Source organism: Aulonocara sp. 'chitande type north' Nkhata Bay, linkage group LG15 (genome assembly GCF_057382095.1).
Source record: "Aulonocara sp. 'chitande type north' Nkhata Bay isolate Kocher_YH1m ecotype deep benthic linkage group LG15, A_spYH_male_GT1.1, whole genome shotgun sequence".
NCBI classification, from domain to species: Eukaryota; Metazoa; Chordata; class Actinopteri; order Cichliformes; family Cichlidae; genus Aulonocara; species Aulonocara sp. 'chitande type north' Nkhata Bay.
Window position 1 is genome coordinate 31857963 of NC_141358.1, and position 27997 is coordinate 31885959.

Consider the following 27997-nt stretch of genomic DNA (forward strand, 5'->3'; position numbering starts at 1 on the left):
AACCCTGTTAGCCAAACGCTCAGACTGCTGCAAACACACATTTCCAACACATTTATTCCACTCTTTGCACCATGTGATGTTACCTGTTTATGTATCCTTAAATGGTGCCGCATTTGAAAGGAAACCTGCCTATGCCAAACTGCTATTTAGTCTCATTTGGTGTAGAAATCTGGAGAAACAAGACATTTTTTCTTTTTGTCCAGCATTTGTCATAAGTTAGCCAGTGTGGCTGTGTTGGTCACTCTTGCATGAACAGTACACCCAAGCTAATCCTGCAAGTGTTCAATAGGGTGGAGGTCAGGACTGCAGGCCCTACACACCATCACACTGCCCCATCCAAAAACTACTATCCTATCAGCAATGTCATGGGCCCTATGCAGATCCGTCATACATGCCATTCTTAGAGCAGACACCAACTGACCATCGTGGTAGAGTCCATGCTCACAAGTAGCTGACATGACTGTCAACACCTGGGGCACCAAAAATTCAGAAGAAGTCAATAATAGAATAGCTGTTTGGCATTGACAGAAAAGATCTGAAGTTTTTCATAAGTGCAACCCACATACATACTTAACTCTGTTACTCAACACACAAATGAATTTTAATTGCAAATTTAAATCACACCATTTAATGGAGACTAACACCCAATAATCACTTTTACAACAAAGAAGCAATCAATACACATTTCCTCACTTAGGGTTTTGTTTTATACCTATATGTTGCACAAGGTGGCTGCTCTGCACATCAGACAGACAGACAGACAGACCTATCTCTATAGCCTCCACTCCACTGCAGGGGTATTGTATCATTGGACATGAACCCATCACTGAATCTGGATCCTTGTCCCTGCCAGCTGATTGCTAAACATAGCTAAAAATCTTCGTGCCAGTTGCGGTCTCATTTCTTTTTATTTTTCTTCTCCTTGTGCCTTGTTTTCTCTAATGTGCTTTTTCTTTTATTTAAAGTGAGTGAACTCCGCAAGGTGTAACTCATTCAGTTTTTTGTGTGGTGTCAGGCCAAAGGTAAAAGTAACAACAAAAGCAATGTTCACATACACCAAAAATGCAAGAAAAATAGCAACATGCAGAAAAACTGAAATTAATTTTAAATCTATCTGCACTCACAGCAAATAGAATATGAGATACAGCGTGAGTAAGTAGCTGTAAAATAATTTAAGGTTTAGGGTGTAGCATGCAGAATAATGTTTCATTTCTCTGATTCACATTTTTTTTCTTTGTCTGCTTTGTTCACTGATTGTTTTGAAGCTGTTATGTTAATAAAGACACTTGCACCTTAAATCCTTGAAAAAAAAAATCCAAGTATTTTAATAGGAAAATAGATTCACTTTTTGTTAGGTATGCTTACTGAACTCAAACACCCTCCTCTTTCTGGCTTTCTTCCAGTCTCACAGACTTTGCTATTTCCTGAACACAGAATTCATTGTTATCAGTGATTCAATATTAAATGATGAAATTCAAACATCAAACAGCCTGCCTATACATAGTATATTTACTATTTCAGTTTAAGGTGCCAAGGAAATATCCAAAGAGGTTACAATAGCACTTAAAATAATGCCATGGCTGTGCTCATCATTTGCTCCAGATGAGTGTTATGGGCCAGAGGAGAACAGATGTGGTTGTCACTGTATTATCAAGCAGGAGAAAAGGCATGACGAGGCTGCTGGTGTGAAAGGAAGCCACTGCAATATTTCGAAAGTCAAATGATTCATCCCATCCGACCCAAGTCATTTGTCTGTGTCAGAGTTTATGCGATGTTCCCAAACACTTTGCCTAGCCCCCCAACTTTCCTGTCTCCTATCCTTGAAAGCCAAATCAATCAAGCTTCCCCATGCAGGAAAGTGGCAAAATAAAGAGACAATGAAGTGGAATGAGCGAAAGCAGGATTGATAGCATTAAGAGGATTTGGGACAGCTTGTGAGGAAATTTCTGGGCTACAGTGTTTTTGGGGTGGAGTAGCACACTCCAGTCCACACTGCTGAATAAGAGGTATGCAGATAAATGGAGTCAAAGCAATGTAATCATATATTCAGGCCCTAGGAAGCTATCGCTAGCACTGATCTGATGGATGATTGCCTATCTTTATTTCTTGGAGTTAGAAAGTCAAAGTTCCAGTGGAAACTGTAATCGATCATTCGTGTCTGTGCTTTCAGGAGTAGATGGTGGTTGTCCCAACAAACTCAGAATGTGAAATGTTTCTCTTTTTAAAAGTAATACCTCGGGTGAGGTTTACTTACACTGACATGTTCAAGCTTTTAATAAGCAGACAGAGAAAAAAGTTGTATGTTATAAACCAAATTTTATATTGTTAATACTGTAATATGTCTCACTCTGAACCCAAACAAGTAACAAACAATATCTGTTGATATTTTATCTTTGGTCAGGTCAGCTTGTGTCCCTGCATAATGGAAAAACTCCAGTGTTTTTCATGTTCCGCATATTTAGACAAGGAGTGGAAAGCAGACATCCAAGTTGAAGGGCAAGCTCTTTTTATTTGAAGTCACACAGACCCGTGTCAGATTAGTAAATCCGAGTGCTTTCTTGGCCAGCTTCACCACTGGTCACGGCACTCCTCGAACACCATTTGATAGACTTGGACATCTGGACCAAAGTCAAAGAGTACTTGGCAAAGCAGACACTTTATTGTCCAGAGGTGAAAAGGGACATTTCTGGCTGTTGTTCAGGCATTTATTTTCTTGGAGAAACACAAGCATCTGTTGTTAAGTTAATTTTTCACATAGGTGGGAGCTGATTAGCACTTTATCGTAAGCCAAAGCAGTCAAAGCTCAGGGGAAGCAGAGATGTTCTGTCAAGCATTTGAGTTATCAGCCAAGATTTGTTTCAGTAATGGTAATGATTACTTTGATGCTAATCGAAAAGAAGAAGAACAGAATTTGAATCTGAAGGGGGAAGAAAAAATTATTTCACACCTTTGTCTCCACTTTATGCTCAATCTGGGCTCAGCTTGTGTCAGTCTGTCTCTTTTTCTTCGCTAATCGACTTTTATCTGCAGGACTTTTCCCTTTGATCTCAGACTGTTAGCAGCAGACTGCTCCTCGATGTGAGTCTCTGACAAAAAGGGTGAAGCATACGGTTGCACAGTGGGATTCTGGGTAGCCCTAGCGCTTTCACAACATTTTCTCTGTGTGAATGAACCCTTTACAGAAGAAGTGAGTAAGGTAGGCTGAATTCAAATCTGTTTCATTGTCTGTCTGCCTGACAGATATTGTGCCTTCTGATGAAGCCAGCTGAGTCCTAAAATGTAGTGGACATCCATAAACATGTCAAACATATGACCCCACAGTTTTACTTTGGTTTTTTTCTTGGGTTTTGTATCTATATTTTTTCTTTTACTTTATATTTAATAATATTACCACTTAAATTTTTTACAGTACACACAATTGTAGAAAACTGTGACCTGAACTGAAGAGCAACCAAAGCAGGTATTATGGTCACAATTAGGTGGCACTTCAACCCCAGTAGCTTAATATTGATCAAGAGAAGCAGCAAGGACACTGTAATAGTTGCATGATAATAGTTATTTGATAATACAAATGCATAGTTACTCTGGTGGTAAAATACTGTTACTGTACACCAATGGCCACAAAGAGCCAATATCTTTGCAGCTTTCCGAGCCTTATATTCAGCTAATGGGGCCAGAAAGTAACAACATTTTTGGGGTAACATGTTACATTGTAATATAGTGTAGTACAAGCAATTACATAATAATAAGAGTAATGAGGAGTAAGCCTAGTACAGCTTCCATTTCCTGCCTTACCTGCTTGTACTGTAGAATAGCTGTTCCCACAATGTATGTGAAGTGCTGTTTGGGCTGCTAGCCCACCTTTGTGTTAAAACTCAAAAAATAATGTGTGTTTCCTCATTAAGATGTGGATTGACGCCCATGTGTTGAGATGTAGCCTAAGGTTTATGTTGTTAAATGGTAATTAAGTAACAAATTACTTTCTCCGGGGAGTAATTGATTAACGTAATGCATTCGATTTTTGAATCAACCAACAGTGACAAGACAGTTGTAAATCTGTATACCAGCAGAGGAAAGTAAATACTCCACTGCCTAAAGCTATAGAGGACAAGCAGGTCATGAAGCATGTAAAACCACGTAACCCTGTCCCTGAAAAGATAGCAACTGGACCGTTTAGATTTGTTTCATGTCTTCTCTTTTGTCTTCCTCTCCAAGACACTCGTATGTCTTGGAACATTATACTGAGCTACCAAATTTCATATATATAGATGTCCATCCATCTATTTTCTTCTGCTTATCGAGTTCATGGTGGAGGGGGACAGGCTGTGAGGCAACCGTTCCCCAGAGTAAACTATTTGATCAAGATTGAAAGATTCACAATTTAACTTGCGACTAAATCTCTAGGAGAAGTGTGTTCAACTATAATAATATAAAATAGCATAAAAGTTCAGCACAAACTGTGCCAACTGCCTATTACCACATTTCCACCTGTGCCTTTCCAGCTGTCATGCCAGTTTTAGGATAGCACACTAAAAAAATAACTGATGTGTGTTCCCATTAGGATCAGAATTTTTTACCACTTTGTGGGACTTCAGTGTATGGTTTAAATTCTTAATATACGATGTATCTAAGATCATATCATGAAGCAACAAAAATTAATGTAAAGCACAGAATGATAGACTCAGCAGGAGTACTTAAATAAAACAGTGCATTATTTTATAGAAAAAGAAATGAGAAATAATCTAACTCATTACTTGTTTAGTGCACCAACCCCAAAACTCAGTGGCAGAAACAGGCAAGTCAAAGGAGAATCAAAGTGTTTGGCTGAGGCATGCGTTAACTGAAAGGCAGAGGCACAACTTGTTTTTTCACATCCAGGATCTGTAGGTATCACCTAAGAACACGCTGAGTAATCCTTAATGCATTTTTTTAGTTTTTTCAGCATGCAGGCAAGTGCGAGCAATTTCAGTGGAAGTGTCTCCTTTTCCTGTCCATTTACCACCTTTCAAAGCAAAGTGGTGCAATGAAGCAGTATCCTAAATTTTGGGAAAGTTTTTAAACCAGGTTCATTCCAAATAACTTGATTAAATGCCAATGTGTTAGAAGTGTTCATTGCTGAAATATAGACTTGAATGTGACCTTGTCTTGTAGAGAGACTGGTCCAAAGATCTGCTGCCAGCTTTCATGTTTGATAATTATGGTCTTGAGACAACACACGAGAATGATGACAGTAAAGTAATTAAAGAAGTTTTATTTTATCAATCATGTGGGTAAACAGGAGGTGATGTAAAGGTGCGATGTCCAAAGTCCAAAAAGATGAACCAGTATGTAACAAAGACACAGAAAGTACACAGGAGCTGATTTGATGGCTTGATACTAATGAGGATGGGATAAAGAGCACAGGAGGAAATCAGCAACACAGCAAGGAAGTAACCTTCATAACAAAATAGGCAACTGAAAGTATGTGGATAAATTTTCTCATCCCTTAAAGTCTTCCTGTATGAATAACACACTGCATCACAGTAAACACGGAAAGTAGCTCAGGAGGTGAGAGAGGTGAGAGAGTCATTGCCTCTTTTTTCTTATCTATTACCAGTATATTTCTTTAACATTTCTTTATTTATTTCATGGATTGAATTTTAGAAGAAAATTTCAACTTAAAACGAAAATCTGAATGTCTTAAAATGTAATAACCTGCCTCGGTTGTATAATGCACACAGTAGAAATCTGTCAGCATCATCGTGTTTCATCATAACCCTGTGCTCAAAACTCGTGTTAATACATAATCTGCTCTGCATGTACACATCCAGCATTTAATCAGGTTGACGTTGGCTCTGAAGAGTCTGCTACTGGCTCTATCATAACTGTCTTGGGAACAATCCATCAAAGATGACAAACCCTGCTGGAGAACTCTTTTATTTACAGTATGAATCTAAAGCAGAAAAAAACAATAATTTTCTTACAGTTGTCAAAATTCACAAATTCTTTGCTATAATATGATTAATAAAATTAGGAATTACTAATTGATTTTTAAAACTGCAGTCACATGTTATAGTACCACATTAGCCTTTACTGCTGAACACCATTATGGAGTAAGCTGCCAGTGTGTAGTATACAATAACCAGTTTTCTTAAACCTCACTAAAGCCTTTTCCGATACAACTTTTTATAAAGTCTTTTGTCCAAAACCTCCAAACACCTTTTCTCTTTGTATGTCAACAGCACCATCAGTCAAAAGATATTAATCAGATTGTGTGATCACTCTGTTCACACTGCTCTCATAATGTTTTTACCAACTTCATGCACTACTTTGCGTCAGCTTATTTAGCACAACAACATCAGTTCACACCATTTTCACAGTTTCATTCTGAAAAAAAATGACCTCCATGATCTCAGGGCTGGTTACAGCCACGGTGAGAAATTCTAACAATATTCACTATTCTAAAGTAAAATTACAATTTTTTTAAACTGCTGGCTGAGAGATGAAGATGTCCTCGGGGCCAGTTTAGCTACAAGGTTGAACTAGAGTGTAATTATATTTGCAGGGCAGAGTTGGGCGAGATTCAGGAAGCCAGGTCCAGTGGGGTTAGAGCATGCTGCTGTGTGGTTGACATGATTGATAGACTCCTCCCTCAATGCTTGCAATGATCCCTCAAACTGTAATGGCCCAGAGAGAGGGGCAGCATGGGAACATCTTCTCAGAGATGAATGTCCTGTACCTGGGGTCCTAAGCCCGGTCCTTCGAAGTCTGAACTGTCAAGTCATCCTCATGCATCGATTGGAAGCAGTGATAAATGCCTCACTGCAGTTAGTACTAGATGCCTATGGAACAGGGTTGCAGGATCCCTTTTTAGCAGAAACCTGGAATTCATTAGCAAAGCCATAGCAGCCCTGACCAGACATTACTACCTTTTTATATAATTACGTCCACTCTGCAAAGTTGCAGGACTGGCTAAATCCTGTACTGCATTTTGTTAAGGCAAGACCGAGAACACAGGAACACAGGGCCTGCCAGTCCTATCAATCAAAGAGTAGCCTAGCAAATGAGCAATTTTAGTTGGACATTTGGAATGGGATTAAAGCAACAATGTGTGCAGCAGAAAGGGCAAAATTATCAAAGGTTATAAGGACTTCATCTGTATATACACAGTGTTGTCATGGCATTGTAAATAAAAAGTACAACAATTCAGGCACATTTTGTACGTCTTTTCAATAATTTGTATCAATTCACAGCTTTAACATTCTAAAAGGTTTGTGTTGTTGCAAAAGGCGTGAAGGTCTTTCAGAGGGTCTCCTCCCAGCTGGTTATACAAGGAAAAACCTCTAAGAGGAAGCACCAAGGAGGGATCCTAACCAGATGCCCAAACCACCTCAACTATCTCCAGAACACTCTACACTACTCCCCCCTGCACAGTCTATTTTTGCATTTGGATTGTCTGATTACACCTACTGTCATTCATTTCTGCAATATTCTTCTTAACCTCTTTATTAAGAATCGAACCGTTAAGATACCAGGATGTTGGATTTGTAAAATATAATCTATGTCATTTTCTGCTGTTATCAATGAGATTTAAATTTAGCAGAACAGAATTTGGTATTGAAGACTTTCTGGTTTAGTGTCTTTATGTGGCAAGAAAAAATGAAAGCAAAACATGACCAAAAAATTCATGATTAGGGGAGAAATTATCACAGACTTACTGTACAAACCAACGTAGCTCAGAATGATAGATAAAGAAGATACTCAGTTAAACAGAAGAAAAGAAAAAAGTGAAAAGTGTAATGAATCAGAAATTTGCCTAATCATATATGGCTGATGGGGGGACAGAAAGAGATTGGGCTAACTTTATTGGATTCCTTAGGGGACTAAGCCATAGAGAAACCCTCATATAGCTAAAGGTAAGAAAATGTAAGCCAAAGCTTAACTGACCCTTACATTTCTATACCCACAATCAGCCTAACTAAGATCTGCAAATGGTACAGAAACATTGAAGTTACTGGGGTTTTTTTTCATAACTCATTGAATATATCAGTCGTATATCAATGTAATTTCTGGGGAAGAGCTGCTATTGTGGGAACAATATTAGCCATGTGCAACAGGGCTAAATGGGGTATAGGTTACTGGGAGTTCAAACTCAGATGGCTGTGCATTTACACCACCAAACAGAAAAGCAACCCATCATGTTTATGACCCCAAAACCCAGTGAAAAAGAATCTTGACTTCATACAATTTCATTCTCTCTCAGCTTTTATGATATACTGATTTCATAATGCCTCAACATGTAAATCATGCAGTTTGAATCAAACTGAGCACACTCTTTATTCTCCGTCTGCCTGCAGACACAAGGGAGAGAATTCAGAGCATAACCAAAGTCTTGACATGTCTCTGTGAATAAGGGAATTAACTTATAAACTCATAAATATGTTGGTTGCAAAAGGAATTACCCATCCTATTCAAGGCTGTTCGTCTTTTCAAAATCCCCCTTTTCTCTATGCAAACACGAGCTATTCATTTGAATAATTCTCACTAAACCTGTCTTATCCACTTGTTTTCCCTTTGAGAGGCAATCACCCGTTGTCAGCTTGTAATTTATGACCACATGCAAATCTGCTGCAGTTTTACAGGATTGCATTAGAATACATTCTTGTTATTGTGAAGCATTATGGTAAATGGGGAAATATATGCTTTTTAATGGAAAAAGACAAGGTGGATCTTGAGTTTTATGTGTTTCTGAGACACTGAAAGCAAGACGGATTATATTTGCATTGCTACTTTTTTATTATCCTAATTATGCAAAGAGTTTACTGCTGTGAAATGCTTTTAAAAGGCTTGTGAACAACCAGCTTCTCTGTTAAATTAAGATACATCTAGATTCTTGTTTTTTGTATTCATGCTTCCCAAACAAGTTGATTATTACCCTAGCTGTAACTGTTGGTTACCAGGTAACCATGGTTAACAGTTAAGACATCCAATGCATTCATTGGAGTATTAACAGCTGGCAGCACTAAAAGCTTGGCTAAATGTGGCATGTTTTATACAGCACTTTGAGTAATGCCAGAGAATTGAAAAGCGCTATATAAGTATCAGACCATTTTAATTCAATTTTATACAGCGCCAAATCTGTCACGGCCTGGAGGTTCAGCTGGTCGCTGATCAGCTGTCTCTCTCTCTCTCTCGCCAGGGCGGAACTCATTGTGGGTTCACGCCCTTGTCCCACGCCCTCGGAGGAGGAAACACCTGTGCCTCATCAGTGGATGGCATTTACCGGTAAGCCAGGAAGCAACGGCTGTTCTTCGCTGGATCATTGTAAGAATCGCGTCAGAGAAAGTCAAGCGTCTAGCAAGTGTTTTTCCATGTAGTTGTGTGTTTGGAATCTAACGAGCGTTTCTTTGTGTGCAGACCTGAACTGTTTTCCCTGGTGTTCCCTGAGTGATGAGTGTTCGAGTGGATTCGTGTTTGGATTGTTTGGAGAGAGACGAGAGTGTTCACCTGGATTTCCCCCGGAGCCCTGCCCCTCTCACAAGCCTGCCACAAGGCAACTGTTACATTGTAAGGTAGACCTTACAATAATACATACAGAGAAAAACCCAATAATCACATAACCCGCAAGCACTTTGGCGACAGTGGGAAGGAAAAACTCCCTTTTAACAGGCAGAACCTGCGGCAGAACCAGGCTCAGGGAGGGGTCGGCAGGGATGGCCTACAGTCTTTACTTAAGTACATCCAGATGTAGTAAATTTGTTTAGTCAGCTCTTTTATCCATAATTTTTCTTTAATATTTGTAATCCCACTGTAGATATTGACATTTAATGGAAAATCAACATGTCACATACTGTTCAAAGCCTTTTAATTCCTTTTTAAGTCTTTATCATTTGGTTCAAAATTGACGTTAACACACTTTCATTTGAAAAAGAAACTGCACTAATGAAACCAACAAAAGGAATTAAAAACCAGTCTATAGCAGGGGTATAGACAGACTGTGTGTTTACTACAGTACAATATATATACAGTTTAATGTTTATTTATATAATGCAGTTGTTGTTGTTTTTTGCACTACTTTGTCAAAGGTAGAAAGGGAAAAAATATTTCAAACATATTTATGTGATTATTGTAGCGACTAGGCTTTTAAATGAATCAAGATTCAAATTAAACTGTCCACAAAGTCTGTGCTTTATTTACATTGAGTAAATAAATGAATTATTACAAAGGTCATTTTAGTCATTTTGCAAGGTAAACTCTAAGGGGTCCTGACTGCACCCACAGTAAAAACCAATGATTTTAGAAAACACTCATCTTTAACGCTATCATTGGTACAAACAGATCTTTTAGCTCCCCCTTCTGGTAAATTTGTGTAAGATCGACCAAGACAAATGCCCACATAAAACTGTTTCTCCTGTATAAACAAGCAGCTATCAGATGGAGCTGACCCTATAAAAACACCAGATTACAGTGTGAGAATAGTGTTGACCAAACAAAACCCTAGCCATGTCAGCATAAAGCAACCAGGTGACCATCTGAGAATTGTTAAAACAGCAGCTAAGACTTCCAAGTAACCCATTTGCTGAGTCTGACCATCTACAAAATCAACAAGTGAATAAAACAAATATAAAAGAAACAAAAAAGGCCATACAATATTCAGATCTGTGATTCTGTGCTTAACTTATGTCCCTGTTGTTTTCTTACCTAACCTAACGTTATGGTCTAAGCCACTAATGACATTTTAGAAATTTCAATAATCAAAACCTGAAGGGTTTGATTATTGAGGGAAGTTGCGATTTATCCCAGTGTCATTGTCCTTACACAGTCACGTTTCATCAGTATTTGTGTGTATATGTGATGTGTTGGTTGTCTGTTTGTTTGTTTGTATGGACATACTGCAAATCAATTTCCCGTTAGGGACAATAAAGTTACCACCACCACCATAAAGTATTTTTAAGCTGATCACTTATTTAGCATTGAAATTTCAGTCCCAACTACAACGATGATTCAGATGAACATTTTTTCAATGTAGTCTTGCTTTAAATACATAAACCCATAAACAGTACAAACACTACACTAGGTCCACATAAACACAAATGCCAAAACAACACCAAACCAAAACACGCATCTGACCTTTTCCTTCAATACCTTAGTAACACGTTATGCTATTAAGCATAGTTATTATAGTCTGCACCGACGCGGGCGCTTCATGTGGTATAACTTGTACTACTTGATTCTACTATGTGTAATACGCCTAGAATTATGCAGTCTGCCACATTTCAACTAAACTTTCCTCTGCGATTTTGTGTTGCGTACTAGTACTTCCATCACAGTTGATTCCTTTTTTTTGAATAAATGCTATAAGTGACATTTGCCCCAGGCCCATCAGTCCTATATTTGCTCTTAATACACCTGTAACAGACAGCTTTGAACCTTTTTAGCTGTACAACATAAAACCAGTGATTTGAAGCCACAACCAAAAACACCACCATGATCCTGTCACATTGGTCATCTGTCATCTGTGGAAGGCCAGAATGGTACAGTGTGTACCTGGGTTTAGGAACACGGTTTAAAACCATGGATATGTTTTGGCCTCAGTGAATGACAGAGCTGAAAATTATCAACCAACCCTGATGTTCAACATAAACTTTGACTTAAGTGTGCACTTACTTCTCTCTGTTAGATAAAAAAAACAAAAAAAAAACATTTCCAATGATGAAGATGAGTCAGACTTTAGATAACTGCATTTAAAAACTGCTGGAAGATATCAGCAGGCTATGAGGCAGGGGTGCAAACGGACCGGCAGCACCGCCATGTGGTCACATTGGGAAGTTACATCAAACAATTTAGTCATAGTTGGTGCAAGTTGCCAAAAAACCCATGAACCCATATAGTCTTTCTCTCTCACACAATCATGTTTGTATCAATTAACAGGACGTTGAATTCACCTTTTTTATTTGCTGGAGGCTTGCTCAAGCCTTAATCATAATGTTTTCTTTGCCTTTCCCCTAATTTTATAGCAGAAATCAGTACATTTAGGCACGTAGACTAAATGAAGATGACGTGCTGAAGCTCAAACTGATCAACAGAATGGCAAAGAACAGTGATTTAACAGACACGGAATGTGACATCCTTGTTGGTGCCAGAATTCAGATGAGAATGATGAGATTGCTTCTACGTGATAGGATGGCAGCAGTAACTTAAAAAAAAACATCAATTAAAAAAAACAGAGTAAACAGAAGAGCTCATTGTACTGCAACATGGATGCAATCAACTTATCGCACTACTGAGGTTTTTCTGAAGCTTAGGTGGCTTAAATAGTAGCGTTCTGCTCATCTGTGTTTTTGGCTCAGGTGTTTCTCATCTTCCCCTTGACAATACTTCACATGTTTTTTGCAGGATTCAGGTCAGGGGAGTCAGTTAGCCAATCAAGAACAGTAATGTGATGATTTGGTAGTAGCCCTGGTAGGTGCTGAGTCCTACTAAAAAAGGAAACCTGGATTTTTATAAAGTTGATCACCAAATGGAAACATGAAGTGTCTACTTGAAAATCTCCAAGTAGACAGTTGCATTGACTTTGGACCAACCAACTTCAGAATGCAACATGGCACCCAAATCATCAGAGACTGCAGGAACTAAACACTGCACTTCAAACACCTTGGTTTCTGTCCTTCTCAACTCTTCCTCCAGATTCTAGGACTTTGATCCCAAGCCAAGTCATCAGTCTTTCCCATGACAGCATTTATGTGTACTGAATTAGACTAAGATACATGGTATTTATACAGTTTGTACTTGCATACATAATGAAAACAGAATATTAGTTTACATTTTTTAATTAAATCGTTTAAAATATGAACTTTTTGACAGTATTCAGATTTGTTCATATACATTAGTTTATTTACTGAAATTGAACTATAGCCGGTGTGCAATACCATTTTGTACCATGAGATGGTGTAGAGAGTCTATCCATCTCCTTCCACGTAGCCAATTCAGGGTTGTTGAGGGGGTGCTGGAGCCCCATGGATGTCTTGGACACAGGTAGAACACAACAACTTGTCACAGAAAGACCCCAACTCTAGATTTGAGCCCAGGACCTTCTTGCTGTGGGGTAACAGTGCTAATCACTGCATCACCATACCACAGGGTTTACAGAGTTAATGTCCTAAATGTCATAGGGTGAGAGGCACCCTGAACAGAGACCTGTTTAACAACTCTATTCTATAATAGTTTTTACAAATTGATCTATGGGACAAGGAATTCCAGGTAAGTTGCAACTTTTTTCGAAAGGTAAAAAAGTTGGTAGGCAGTATGCATATGAATAAAATACAATATATACTGACAACAGACAGCGTGAACAATGGCGCTTCCTGTTATATAAAATGTCCACACAATGAGAACCTGCAATGTGTTGACCCATTCTGTCCTGTTATTAAGTGCAGCCCGAGACTAACCTTACAGCAGAGCTCTGAACCACAAAGTTTCACATACAAAAGATATCTTATTATCATTCACCCTAATGTCAGAAGGGCTGATCATGTTAATCCACAGTTTAATACTCTAGCAACCCGCCTTTTCACATAAAAGGGGTGGTGTTGGTAGAATGTCACCAATTACAAAACTCCAGGCAACAAAGTGATTTATTTTAAACAAATCTTCCTATCTAGAACAGCAGCGTGAACATAACAGAAAAGACACTGTGTGGTTATGCAAGTTATTTAAGTAATGTTAAAACCACTGGTGTTTGTGCATTTGAAGTTCCATCACCTAGTTCATCCTATTGGAATGCAGGAAGTAGAACTAACAAAAAGCTGCATAAGTTAACAGGCTTTTCAACATAACCCTTACATTAGGGCATAGGAGTTCCTGCTGGTTTATAATCCACTGTTTCATTAAATTACACCTGAAGTAAAGGATCTTCATAGTACAGAAAACTAGGATTGAATGCCATATGGCAATGGATCCTGCTGAGAGGCAAACCACCTTTCTAATGCTGAAAACCGAGGGTTAACCCTTACATTACCTGGTTTAGCCCAAACTCCTTTTCATAGTATAAGCATCAAGCCTCCGTTCTACAGTATTTATTATAGGTTATGGAAACTTATACCTGTTTGAAGAAAAAAGCTAATCCCAACCAATAAAAGTACACAGCACACAATGACACAGAAGACAAAGGACTACACATTCAGACTCCAAAGACCATCACTGCCATGCGTCGAAAGCATGGGAAAAAAGGTTTAATGTGTCAGATGAGTTACTCTGATGTCAGACTTTCATTTTCCTATCAGTGTAAAATTCAAAAATCCAGGCAAATCATACTAAATACGGTTCTTTTAATTATATTAGGCTTAGGGACAATTAAGTTAAAATACAATATGATTATATATAAACACTGTCAAGATTACAATGTACAATTAACAAGAATTTGTGCATGACACTGAAAAAGAAAAAAAAAATCAACATTAGCTAAAACACCAGTTTAACTGGTTTAGTAAATGCATCAAGAATTTGAATGTTTGTGCCGTCACTTTGTTGTCGCAGCTTCCATTAATATGAAAGACCCCACAGATCTGAGAGCAGTGTGAACAGAATCAAAAATCAAATTTTTCAGTCACAGAGCATCAAACCGTCGCACAATGAATGAGCAGAAGTGTGAAGCAGACAGGTGTGGTGATACTGTGATGATACTGTAGGTGCTTAAAGTAGAAAAAAAGTGCATGCAAATAACTGATTGTTCACAAATGTAGCTTTAACAACTACAACAACTAGCTGCTGATCAAAATTCACAGTATATTATGTGGGGAGAAAAAAAAAAAAACTAGACTAAAGTAGCTAATGTTATGCTTCCATTTACATTATTTGCTTTTAGTGTGAACAGAATAACAGCCATCATGACTATGTGCGACTATGCAAATGGTTAAATGCAGCACAATAGTTGCATTTAGAACTTTTAGTAGTGGTTATTTTGGAAACATGACTTAACAGAGTATGCAGCAGGTTTCTCTCAGGACATCTGCAGGACCCCCACGCCCATCTTCCTTTTATTTGTCACCATTTTGTAGCAGCTGTTAGAATTTCTAAAGAGAAAAGCTTGTAGTTAAATAGCTTGGTTAATTTGTCTTATTAGTGACCGCAACTTTGGTTGTCGTCCTAGAACCCCAAAATAACAATAAATGTGATAAAACTGCAGTGCCTGCTATTCTCTCCAAGACAGCAGATTGAGCTTCTAGGTGAACGTGACGCATTACTCCTGTCATGCAATGGCTCAACAAGTCGTTAGTGGAAAGAATGTTTGCTATGCTTCGAGCAAGCCGAACCAGTTAGTCGAGAGCAACGTAATGCTGTGCTGAAAAAGGCGTCTTCCAGTTAAGCGCTCTGTAGGAATTAGGTTAGACACGCATGTTATGCAATTGAGTGCGTTCATTTCAAACAAGACTATGAGTGCTGTCACCAACTCCATTCTGCTTTCCTATTTAGACCTTTTAAATTACATTAGCCAGTCAGTATATTCACGATTTCTTAAGAGTTTTTTTTTGTTTGTTTGTTTTCTAATATCACAGCCTGGCAGTTGTGCTAATAACGAGTGGCATCGTCATAGGACGTCACATCCTGTTCAAAGTATTCCTCCAGCTTCCACTGCAGGGTCTCAAATGTAGGCCGGTCCTGTTCATTTTCCTTCCAGCAGTCCTTCATAATGTCATACAAGACTTTGGGGCAGTTTGCGGGGCATTGCATCCTGAAGCCCTCAGCCAGTTTCTGGACCACCTGAAAGTTTGTCATTGCTGAAAGAATCACAGACTCACATCAGTACTAATCTTACAAGCTGGAATTCTTGCTAGATCTTTGTATTTGATAGAAATCAAATCTCACCTGGGTACGGCATCTGGCCAAATGTCACAATCTCATACAGCAAAATTCCAAAGGACCAAACATCAGATTTGATAGTGAACCTGTTGTCATGAATGGCCTCTGGAGCGGTCCATTTCACAGGGAATTTAGTTCCTTCTTTGGCTTCGTACACATTTTCGCTTTCTTTCTGCAAGCAAAAAAAGGCACAAAGATCCAGCCAAAAGTGATCATCAAAGCACATCAGTTTATTCCTGCAGTACAAACATGTGATGTGATCCTGACAGTAGTATAATAGATTCTGTGGATTAGTTTGAGGAGTATTTACAAGTTATGCCTGAAAGCAAGCAATTACATTTAGTAAAGAATGCAGGTTTTCTGAAGGACGTATGACTGGAATGAACGGCATCATGAAAGCGTAGAATACCAATTTCAGTTTTACACTCACCATGAAAACCCTGGCCAGGCCAAAGTCAGCCACTTTGCAGATGTTGTTTTCGCCCACTAGGACATTTCTGGCTGCCAGGTCTCTGTGGATGTAGTTCTGTAACTCCAGAAAAGCCATGCCTGATGCCACCTGTGCAGCCATCTCAATTTGATCTGAGATACGCAGTGTTCTACCTTTATCCTCTGTAATCCAAAGAGAAAGCCAAGTTACTGGTCACAATCTTACACACACACTTTTTCTTTTTTTTAATGAAGCATGCCGGTAAGGAAACAAGTATAGTTAGTAGAGAATGCTAGCTTCTCAAAGAATGTATCTATTTAAGTCTGTCACTTTGACAGTAACAAATTCTTTGTTCCGACTACTGTGTCTATGTGGTAATTTTCTATGATTTCATTTCTCTGCCTCCTCACATGTGACCCCAACTCTGCCAACAAGAGCTCAAACTGCCCTGCATAGATGCATACAAAAGCATTTTGGATAAAGCTTTAACTTCTGGATATAACCATGAAATCTTCCCTGCTGCTGGGGAACTGGATGAACCCAGAATATCAGTTTCTTTCTTTACTTGTTTAGAAACATCAGGACTAGCTCATCTTGGCTTGATGTCTTCTTAAGCCAGATAACACACACCAATTAGTTAAACTGCAGGAATGTCTTAAAGACATAAAGACCTGGATGGCCGCTAACTTTTTGCTTCTTAATTCAGATAAAACTGAGGTTATTGTACTCGGCCCTGAAAAGCTTAGAAATATGGTATCCAGCCAGATTCTTTCTCTGGATGGCATTACCTTGGCCTCCAGTAACGCTGTGAGGAACCTTGGAGTCATTTTTGACCAGGATATGTCCTTCAACGCACATATTAAACAAATATGTAAGACTGCGTTCTTCCATTTGCGCAACATCTCTAAAGTTAGAAATATCCTGTCTTAGAGTGACGCTGAAAAACTAGTTCATGCATTTATTACTTCCAGGCTGGACTACTGTAATTCATTATTATCAGGATGTCCAAAAAACTCACTGAAAAGCCTTCAGCTAATCCAAAATGCTGCAGCAAGAGTCCTGACAGGGACTAGAAAGAGAGAGCATATTTCTCCTGTTTTGGCTTCCCTTCATTGGCTTCCTGTTAAATCCAGAATTGAATTCAAAATCCTGCTCCTCACATACAAGGTTTTAAATAATCAGGCCCCATTTTATCTTAATGACTTTTAGGAACAACAAGTAGGCCTGCAGAGCGAGAGCGAAGTGCTCTAATAGGGTGATATGGTACTACGAGTATTTAAAAGTAGAATGGGAGGGAGAGCCTTCAGTTTTCAGGCCCCTCTTCTGTAGAACCAGCTTCCAGTTTGGATTCGGGAGACAGACACTATCTCTACTTTCAAGATTAGGCTTAAAACTTTCCTTTTTGCTAAAGCATATATTTAGGGCTGGACCAGGTGACCCTGAATCCTCCCTTAGTTATGCTGCAATAGACGTAGGCTGCCAGGGGATTCCCATGATGCATTGAGTTTCTCCTTTCCAGTCACCTTTCTCACTCACTATGTATTAACAGACCTCTCTGCATTGAATCATATCTGTTATTAACCTCTGTCTCTCTTCCACAGTATGTCTTTTATCCTGTCTTCCTTCTCTCACCCCAACCGGTCGCAGCAGATGGCCGCCCCTCCCTGAGCCTGGTTCTGCCGGAGGTTTCTTCCTGTTAAAAGGGAGTTTTTCCTTCCCACTGTCGCCAAAGTGCTTGCTCATAGGGGGTCATATGATTGTTGGGTTTTTCCTCTGTATCTATGAAGCGCCTTGAGGCGACTTTTGTTGTGATTTGGCGCTATATAAATAAAATTGAATTGAATTAATTTTTGGGTGCCAGGGTGCTGGAAAGGAGAGTTCGTCCACTAGTCGAACCTCGGATACAGGAGGAACAATGCGGTTTTCGTCCTGGTCGCGGAACACTGGACCAGCTCTTTATCCTCTCCAGGATACTTGAGGGTGCATGGGAGTTTGCCCAACCAGTCTACATGTGTTTTGTGGACTTGGAGAAGGCATTCGACCGTGTCCCTCGGGGTGTCCTGTGGGAGGTGTTGCGGGAGTATGGGGTGTCTGGCCCATTGCTACGGGCCATTCGATCCCTATACAACCGGTGCAAGAGCTTGGTTCGCATTGCCGGCAATAAGTCGGACTCGTTCCCGGTGGGTGATGGGCTCCGCCAGGGCTGCCCTTTGTCTCCGGTTCTGTTCATAATTTTTATGGACAGGATTTCTAGGCGCAGCCAAGTGGTGGAGGGCTTTCGCTTTGGTGGCCTCAGAATCTCATCTCTGATTTTTGCAGATGATGTGGTTCTGTTGGCTTCATCGGGTGAGGGCCTCCAGCTCGCACTGGAACGGTTCGCAGCCGAGTGTGAAGCAGCGGGAATGAGGATCAGCATCTCCAAATCTGAGGCCATGGTTCTCAGCCGGAAAAGGGTGGAGTGCCCACTTCGGGTCGGGGATGAGTTCCTGCCCCAAGTGGAGGAGTTCAAGTATCTCGGGGTCTTGTTCGCGAGTGATGGAAGAAGGGAGCCGGAGATCGACAGACGGATTGGGGCTGCAGCTGCAGTAATGCGGACGCTGCACCGGTCCGTCGTGGTGAAGAGGGAGCTGAGTGTAAAAGCGAAGCTCTCAATTTACCGGTCGATCTACGTCCCTACCCTCACCTATGGCCACGAGCTGTGGGTAGTGACCGAAAGAATGAGATCACGGATACAAGCGGCAGAAATGAGCTTCCTCCGAAGGGTGGCTGGCCTCTCCCTTAGAGATAAGGTGAGAAGTTCGGCCATCCGGGAGGGGCTCAGAGTAGAGCAGCTGCTGCTCCACATCGAAAGGAGCCAGCTGAGGTGGTTCGGGCATCTGCCAAGGATGCCCCCTGGGCACCTCCTGGGTGAGGTGTTCCAGGCATGTCCCACCGAGAGGAGGCCCCGGGGCAGACCCAGGACACGCTGGAGAGATTATATCTCTCGGCTGGCCTGGGAACGCCTTGGTGTTCCCCCGGATAAGCTGGAGGAGGTGGCTGGGGAGAGGGAGGTCTGGGCCTCTGCTTAGGCTGCTGCCCCCGCGACCCGGCCCCGGATAAAGCGGATGAAGATGGATGGATGGATGGATGAATTAATTTTTTCCCCACACAATCATTTTTTTGGATGAATTAACCACTAACCACAAAATGTATTCTGTAATGGCCTTAAGGACTGTGCTTTTTGACACAGATTACTCTCACGTGTCCAGCAGCTCAAATAGACCAAATCAGTAAATCTATTTAAATCTATTAACCAACATGACAACAACTATTTCACCGCTCACTCAGCTATCTTTATCTCATGGGAGATATTCTTTACAGTTAACATCTGATCTCTTCAGTCAAAACTATCAAATACAAATACATAAAAATTCTAATAATTACAAAGATCTAACCAACCTAGAACCTTAGATGACTCCTGCTAATCTGCTTTAAATCAATGAAAACAAAAGAACACAGAGTCAATCTGTCATATATTACAGGCCAGTAGATAACTTGTAATTGTCTATTTACAGCAGAGCAGAATGAGTCACTCCTCAGTAAGACTGCTATCATCACCTACTTCCTTTAACCAGATTTTTTAAAACGTGAAGTCTAACAATCCAAGACAGTGATATATTTCTTTTGTATGTTCTAAATTCTTTACACAATGCATCTGATCTGTTACTAAAAGATTAAAATCTCGGTACCATGGCCTCTCACTGGTGATAACTTTTTAAAGAACAACAGCAGCAGCAGCGGTGGTTCTGTCATAAAGCAGAAGCTGTTCAGAATCACAGGTGCAAAATAAAGAGTGTGGCTGTCTTACTTTGAAGGTACTCCAACAGGCTGCCATTTGTCATCAGCTCTGTGATTATGTAGATGGGCTCCTCCAAGGTGCAAACGGCATACAGCTGAATCAGCTTGGGGTGCCGCAGCCTCTTCATGATCTGAGCCTCTCTCAAGAAGTCCTCTGCGTCCATGGTGCCTGTCAGAGGTGTGTAGTGATTTCATGGTTGTATACTGGCACTCAAAGCAGCTTAGAAATATGGTCATTTTTGTTGAACCCAGCAATGCTAACTGCTCTGCCAACAAATAGAACTTGTTTGTGACATACATTTAACTTTACTTTTAAATATATTATCTTTATTTATTATAAGCTATTTTCAGATGGGTGCAAGTGGGCATCTTTCCAGAAAAACCTACTGCTAATTGGAATGTCAAAGGAATCTTCTAAGAAGCTTTCATGCATAGGAACTTGAGTCATATCCCATTTTCAATTCATACGGTTGAAGATCATATCGGCCCACCCAACTTGTAGAAGCAGTACTTATAGGCAGGTGTTTTATTTTATACAGCTGTGGCCATGGAAGTCACTGTAAAACTTGAATTTAATCATTTGGATGGATAAGTGAATACTTTGGTAACATAATCCATCAGTAAGGACAGATAGATGGAAATATACCAATTAGCAGTCACATAAAAACACAAAAGGCATATCTTTATGAGCACTGGCAAGTGAAGTGAATAACACCGATTATCTCTTCACCATGGCACCTTTTAGTGCGTGCAAAGGAAATTTCTTTCCTTAAATTTGATATGTTCGAAGCAGAAAAATGGCCAAGCATAAGGATTTGAGCAAGTTTGACAAGAGCCAAATTATGATTTCTATATGGCTTGGTCAGAGCAATGATAATTTGGAGCTCTTTTGGAGCGTTCATAGTCAACAGTGGTCCAAAGAAAGACGAGTGGTGAACCAGTGACCAAGGTCAATGGGCCGGAAAAGCTTACTGATGCATGGTGGGACCGAAGGTTGGCTCATGTGATCATGAGCTACTGTAGCTCACATTGCTGAAAAAAATGTATGCTGGTTCAAGATGTCCGAATGCACAGTGTATCACAGTTTACTGTGTACAGCGCTGCATTGCTGCAGAACAATGAGTTTCCAAGCTGACTCCTGTACACTCCTGAAAGCACCAACAATGGGCGCATGAACATCAGGACTTGACCATGGAGGAATGGAAGAAGGCAGCCTGGTCTAATAAATCCCATTTTGCTTTACATCATGTGGATAGCCAGGTGTGTGTGGGTCGTTTACCAGGATGCTCTGTGGGAAAATGGCAATCCAGCAGAGAGTTTGATGCTTTGGGCAATGTTCTCCTGGAGAACCTTGGGTCCTGCCGTGCATGTGGGTGCTACTAACATGTACCAACTACCTAAGCATTGTTTGAGAGCATGTCCACCCTTTAATTGAAATGGTAATCCCTGATGGCTGTGGCCTCTTTTAGGTTAATATGCCATAAAACAAAAGTTGGCTAAGGAATGAACACTCAGGGCTGTTTTGACAGCAAAAGGGTCCCAACACAGTTTTAGGAAGGAGGTCATAATAATATGTCCCATCAATGTAAACACCATTTTCATTATTAGCTCTAGTATCTAGAAGCACGCAGTAGTCAGGTGCTAATGATAAATAGCTTATTATTGGTTTAATAATTTGACGACAACTTCATCGGCTGATTAAGTTTCTTTATGTGAATCACTCTTTTTGTAGTTTTTAAGAGCAGCCCTATTCTGACAAGGTCAGAATGTCTGAGTATTTGTCGTTTTGTGTACCTGGTTTGAGAGTCTTCACGGCAACTGATGTAGTTTCATTCCATATGCCTTCAAAGACCTCACCAAACTGTCCCGCTCCAAGCTTTTTCAGTAGTTTGATGGAGCTACGATTGATTTCCCATTGGTCCACTGTGTTATAGGACAGACCATAAGTCTGTGGAACTTCTATCTGCAGACAGAAAGAGTCACAGATTTAAAATTAGTTAATTAATTAGATAAATAAATACAAATTATGCATTGTGCGTGGCAGCATAGTTTGTTTTTTACCTTTTTGCATGGCTCACCCAGACGTGCACAGAGGCCATCAGACTGTCGGGAGTAATGTTCCACTAACTCCTTCAGTGTTTGAAACGATTTGGCCCTTGACACATAGTAGTGACCATTGTCCAGTTTTCTCAGCTTGTAATGCTTCACCTTTCCATTGTCAAGCACTGTAAAATAAGTTAATAAGGCAACATTTGAACATCTCAAACACTATCAAAGATAAAAGTCTGAAACTTTTATTAGTCTTTCTTACTCTCAAAACGAATCATAGTCTGTAATATGGGACAGATAAATTGGCGCACTGGTGATGTAATGACCCTTACAGGAAATGCATGAGACTTTCTATACTAACTAGTTTATATTTCTTTACTTAAAATTATTATTTTTATTATTATTATTATTGTAATAGGACTTTTATCAGAAGAATGATAATTATGTTTGTAGCAGCAATACATTTTTTAAAAAGTGGTAAGCAAAAGATTTCTGTTATAAAACAGCATCAATATTTGGATTGCAAATACTCCATAAGGTTATCAGCTGGCTTTAATAAATAAATATAGCAAAAATTCAACCATGGTGGAAAGAGCAAGGACAGAGTGGAAAACAATACAGATAAGAGCTCAAAGAGATAAAGTGATCCTACTATTTTTTATGGCAGTGGAGACCTCGATTAAACTTTCTGACCTTTAAACCATTAGTCACTAAACAATGCTGCAGTGTCAGGGAAAGTGTGCATCCAATAGTATGGGAACAACAAAATGTTAACTATGTGAGAGCTGACCAACTTTTAGTAACAGTGTCAACGTCTTTTTGAAATATTCTCTCGCATAAGGTCTCTGGTTTTATTTTGTCTTGTTTTAATATTTTACGGTCTACATTTAAAATAAAACACTGTGGCATCCCATAAATGTTTAAACAGGTTCACAAGACTTTTACAAGTCAAAAAGCCACAGTAAAAGCAAACACAAGTGAACTTCCTAAAATGCATGTGACAGCATTATGGTTAAAGAAGTAATAAAGTCAAACAGCTGATTGCTGTCACTAGTCACAGTTCCTATCAGACCAAGTAAGACTGTAGCAAGAAAACCCCTGAGTGGACTAAAGTGAGCAGCTAGTAAGTGTGTTTTATTGGTTAGTAATTCAAATTTTATCGCTAAGAAAGAATATCTTTTTACAATATCACATTACTTTAGCTGATTTCATTCTGAAGCATTTTCATTTATAGGACCTGCCGGGTCCCATATTCACAAACACTCTAAAAATCAGTTACGACAGTTCCAAACTAAGAATTTCTAGCAAGAACTTAGAAGGGATTTAGAACAAAGTCTCTCAAACTCTGGCCAAAAAGAGACTTAAACCAAGGCATGACTGAATATGCAGGGCTGTTTAGGATGTAACCCATTTAATTTTATTAGCCAACTTTCAGAGGAAACAACTTTACACTTCTGGTCATTTATCCAGTTAGAGGAGCGGGGAATGGAAGAATAGGCAGATATTTCACAAGGTTTGGTTTTGGAGACACATACCACAGAATGGACTAAAACAGTTTAAAAGCCCATTTTTCAAGTGAGTTTGTGTAGGACATTACACAAGTGCTACTAAACCCCCCCCTTCTCGATGTCTTATTTTTGCATATTTGTCACATTCATCATCAAACTAATATTAGACAAAGGTATCCCGAGTAAACACAAATGATGATGTTATTTATTGAGGCGAGAAAAGCTATTTAAACCTGCCTGGCCATGTGTGAAAAAAATAACTGAACAGAATTTATGGAGTCACAGAACTATTAGCATGGGTGCATTGTGTTGCTCACTCATTTTGAAAGAAGGGAAAATCATGGCTATACTACTTTAATTTTCACAAGCAAAAAAGCTATAAAATTTATTTGATGACATTGACTTCAAAAGAGATGAAGTCAAGTGAGAGGTTACCTGACAGTGAGAGGTCTCCTTTCTGACTTTCACAGTTTCTGACGAGAAAGGCTCCATGCTTGTTCCCTCCAGCCATCAGCATCTTCTCAGCATCCAGCCTCTTGGTGTCAGGGAAATACCATCTGGACATCAGAATGGAAGCAGGATATGTCCATATTAGCAATGTTGCAGGGAAGACATGTTTCTGGACTGTCAATGCTTAAAATAAAAACTGCTGACACAGATATATCTTCTGTCATTTTATTTGGGTTTTAATGTTATTTATTTCCCAAGGAAACCAAGAAATCATCACAAGACAAATTTTAGAGTCAACTCTTTGCAAGTTTTCCAACACCGAGCAGATAAATAACGGTCACAGACAGAAGTCAATGTTTTACATGTAAATTAAGTAAAATCTTATGGGCAATCTACCAGTATCAGGAATCATATTAACCACTACACCTTGGGCTCACTTTGTGTCTGCGTGTGTGTCCTTCAATGACCGTAGCCCTTCTATAACCAAGCTATGATATTTATGCTCACTTGGACTTTAAAAATCTAATTGAAAGAGTAAAAAAAGTCAAATCTGTATTTGAATGGTCTGACATTTTGAAAAGTTATTTTGACAAAAAAACTTTTTTTCCTTTGGCAAATATACTTCAACTAGATAGTTACACAACATTATGACTTTGTTTAACCTGTCAGAGTACAAAATTAACAACACGGGGATTCCCATTATGGGCAGAGTAAACCAAGAAAAACAATGATGTCACTGCACAGTTGCAGCTTAAATTAATTGTACGTTTGCATCAGTGCAAAAACACAATAAGTTTTCCTCTTTGAGTCTTAACTGGCTCATCTGGGTGCTTTCCCTTTGTAATGCTCAAAATCAAGTTAAAACTGAGGGTTATTTTCCAGTATTCACACACTTCAGACATATACAGTATCTCTGTCGAGAATTAGAGTGAGATTAATCAACAACAAATTCAAAGAGAGCCACATAGTGCCAGATGTAGAATTCAAAGGATTTCAAATCATAATCATAAACTACACTGTCTATAATGGAACAAATGTACCTGCGGGAATATTGAGTCATAAAACTGACTGATTGAGCTGTGACACCGTTTTCCATTATTAAAACAAAAGAGCTGATCATCTCATCGATAGGATTCTCTCTCTAAAATTGCGGAGTCTTTAGAAAGAACCTTCAGATGACTGATCTAAACTGGCACTATATCCTGAATATAATGTTCAGAGTGCTGTATGTTTCCATTTTTACTAAAGTACTGGTAGTAGATTCTGCTGTGTAAAACTTGATTTCTACTATTAGAACAACCACCTCTTCTTAATCACTGCTTATAGTCGAGGCTCTCTACCAGTCCACGTTACATTTGAGCCAGATTATTTTATGTGGTTAATCTAGATTTGATTAAACTGACAATTAAATTACACACTACAAGTTTTGTCGACTTGTTCTGAACTAACGAGGCCTGACTTTTAGTTTTCCATTAGTTATTTACAGATAACGGCTTTCCTGCAGGTACACAATGTGGCAGACTGGATAATTCATTGTGTAATTGCATTATGGAACAGGTCTGCCTATCTATTAGGTTTGCAACTGGACAAACTATGACACAAATAATGCCAAGACTGATTACCTCTTGAACTGGGTTTATTCTTGTAAAAAAAAAAAAAAAACCCTTCCATTATTAGTTAGGAATTTGTGTGACGTCATCTTTTTTCCAACAACTAAGCTACACATGGCAGCAAAGAAAAAGGTACACATTCCAGGATTGGTTGCTCTATAGTTCCGTGCCCTACACAGGATACCTGAAGCTGAATTTATGACAAACCAATCCTGTCTTTATTCTCAACACTAGAGTTAAATGGCATGAAATGCCAGCAATGTGGCTTTAATGTGTGGTTCTGGTTCTTGTTTATGATCTCCACCTTCAACAGGAATCATTAACCTGTAAAGCTTTCCCAGCATTTCCTGGTCTCAAGGTGAATGATTAACTAGTTTCGGCAAAGACTTTAGGGATAAGGAAAACACGCCGTTACATTTTACAGCCTTTTACCCGTGGGACATGACTGACTATTCAAATGTTTTAAAAACGTCAATCTCAGGCAGAAATAGAACAGTAAAACACTTAAATCACAGGCTCAAGTACTTCAAAAGAATTTTGAGGTTTTTGAGGTACTTCTGCATCTTCTACATTCTGTCACTTTAGAATTGAGAGTGAACTCTAACGACATTGCCTTTACAACACTGTATTTACCATTCAGCTTCAGGAAGTATGTTCTTTTTAGTTGTTACTACCAGTTAAGTTAATACATGTTTCATTGGAAGAAATCCCTTCAAGGAAATTTAAATGACAAAGTAATTTAAGATTAGCTTCCTCCTCATACAAACCTATTCCGTTGATGACTGTCGATGACCATTTGTTGCAGTTATTTAGCATTAATAAATACATTTTTAAAAAAGAAATATATATATCTATATCCATATCTATATATCTATATCTATATACAAACATTTTAAGTGTTAGATTAAAGAGAAAGTTTCACTTTTTGTTGTCATTTTCGACACAACTGATATGAGAGGATTACTCTATGATGAAAATCCCTGCTGTATGTAACCCTTCTGTAAGTAGAAGAATATGACTGTGCGGATACAATTTGACTTGACTTTCCTTGGAAAGGAAATAAACATCTATTTTGTAGTATTATTGCCTATTTCCCCCTCTAGATTATTTTAAACTCTCAAAAAAAATATGTGCATTTACTTTGACCTGTAATTGATAACAAAAAAAAAATGTTAACTCGTTTTTCAAGTTGTTCTTCCATTCCCAAACAAAACAAAAATGGCTCCCCCCCTCAAAAAACAAACTAAATAAAATAAAATAAAAACCTTCAGCTTGGGATTCAAATAAAACACATTTTTTTAATGGTTAAGTTTGATAAATTATATAAAGAAGACTTCACATGATCCTTCATACAAAAGCTATACTTACGGTTCGGCATTAATGCTCTCCACAGGCGCCACATAGTTAGCAGGGATGTATCCCTGTTTGGAGGCTGACACCCCGGTGAGGGCTTTAGCGAACCACCAATCACCGGCACTTTTGTCCAGGGCCTCTAAAGTATCCCCCGTGTTGAAGCTAAGATCCTCTTCTGTGCGAGCAGAGTAATCATACAGGGCGACATAATACTCCACATCAGCTGGTGGCAGCGGCGGTAAATCTCTTGTTGAATGAAAGCTCTGTTCGTCTTTGTCAGCAGCGCTCAAGTTTTTAATAACCATCGATTTTTCCCCACGGTCGGTCTCGTCTCCAGAGGGGCCATTTTTTTTAAAACACCCCAAAAAACTGTCCCAACAGGCAGAAAACCTCTTTTGGATCTCCATGGTACTTTCGTCAATCACAGTCGGTCATTGTTTTTGTCAGGAATAAACAAGGAAATCGTTTAGAGAATCCGTCCTCCTGTCTTTATGATCCACATCCCATTAAATACAAGCGCATTTATTTTTCCCAGTTTGGGATGGTGGCGGTCTTTGACCTGAACACACGCCCAGCTATCACAGATCGGTGTGAGGGGAAAGGAGCGGTAGTTTAAGTGTGGATCTTCGTGTTAGAGGATCGGTCTCACTGTTCAGGTAGCAATCACCTGCACCTGCTCAGGAATGGGGAGCGGCTCGCGCTCACTCTCCACTGGGGTGACGTCACGCCTGCGCTTATAGTCGGGTTAGTCACGCGTTATGAATGTGGGAGAATGCTGATTCATGACACTTTTAGGAATATTTTTTATACATAATTTTCCATTTTTAGAGGCTCAAATGTAATTGGATAATTGACTGGCAGTTTCATGGCCAGCTGAGGCTTTTTACATTGTTATTTTATCACTAACTGAGCAGATAAATGTA

The 27997-nt window shown here is 39.3% G+C and overlaps 1 protein-coding gene across 4 annotated transcripts in view; it reads right to left on the bottom strand.

The window, feature by feature from the left end:
• The window catches only part of frk (fyn-related Src family tyrosine kinase), a 47288-nt gene extending 19517 nt beyond the window's left edge, over window positions 1-27771 (bottom strand). For 3 of the 4 annotated variants that reach the window (XR_015124930.1, XR_015124929.1, XM_086262904.1), the window contains exons 1-6: window positions 27090-27771; window positions 24097-24218; window positions 22166-22329; window positions 21899-22067; window positions 20115-20273; window positions 16268-16449 (exon numbers count right to left, since the gene is read on the bottom strand). Coding sequence is in view for 2 of the 4 variants with exons in the window: in XM_086262904.1 (XP_086119030.1) it covers window positions 16268-16449; window positions 20115-20273; window positions 21899-22067; window positions 22166-22329; window positions 24097-24218; window positions 27090-27481 (1188 nt within the window). In the remaining 2 variants the exon portion in view is untranslated. Of the gene's footprint in view, window positions 1-14289; window positions 15756-15843; window positions 16010-16267; window positions 16450-20114; window positions 20274-21898; window positions 22068-22165; window positions 22330-24096; window positions 24219-27089 lie in introns of those variants that run through there. The other variant, XM_086262903.1, reaches the window with a different exon arrangement.
• Between the last annotated feature and the right edge of the window lie 226 nt (window positions 27772-27997).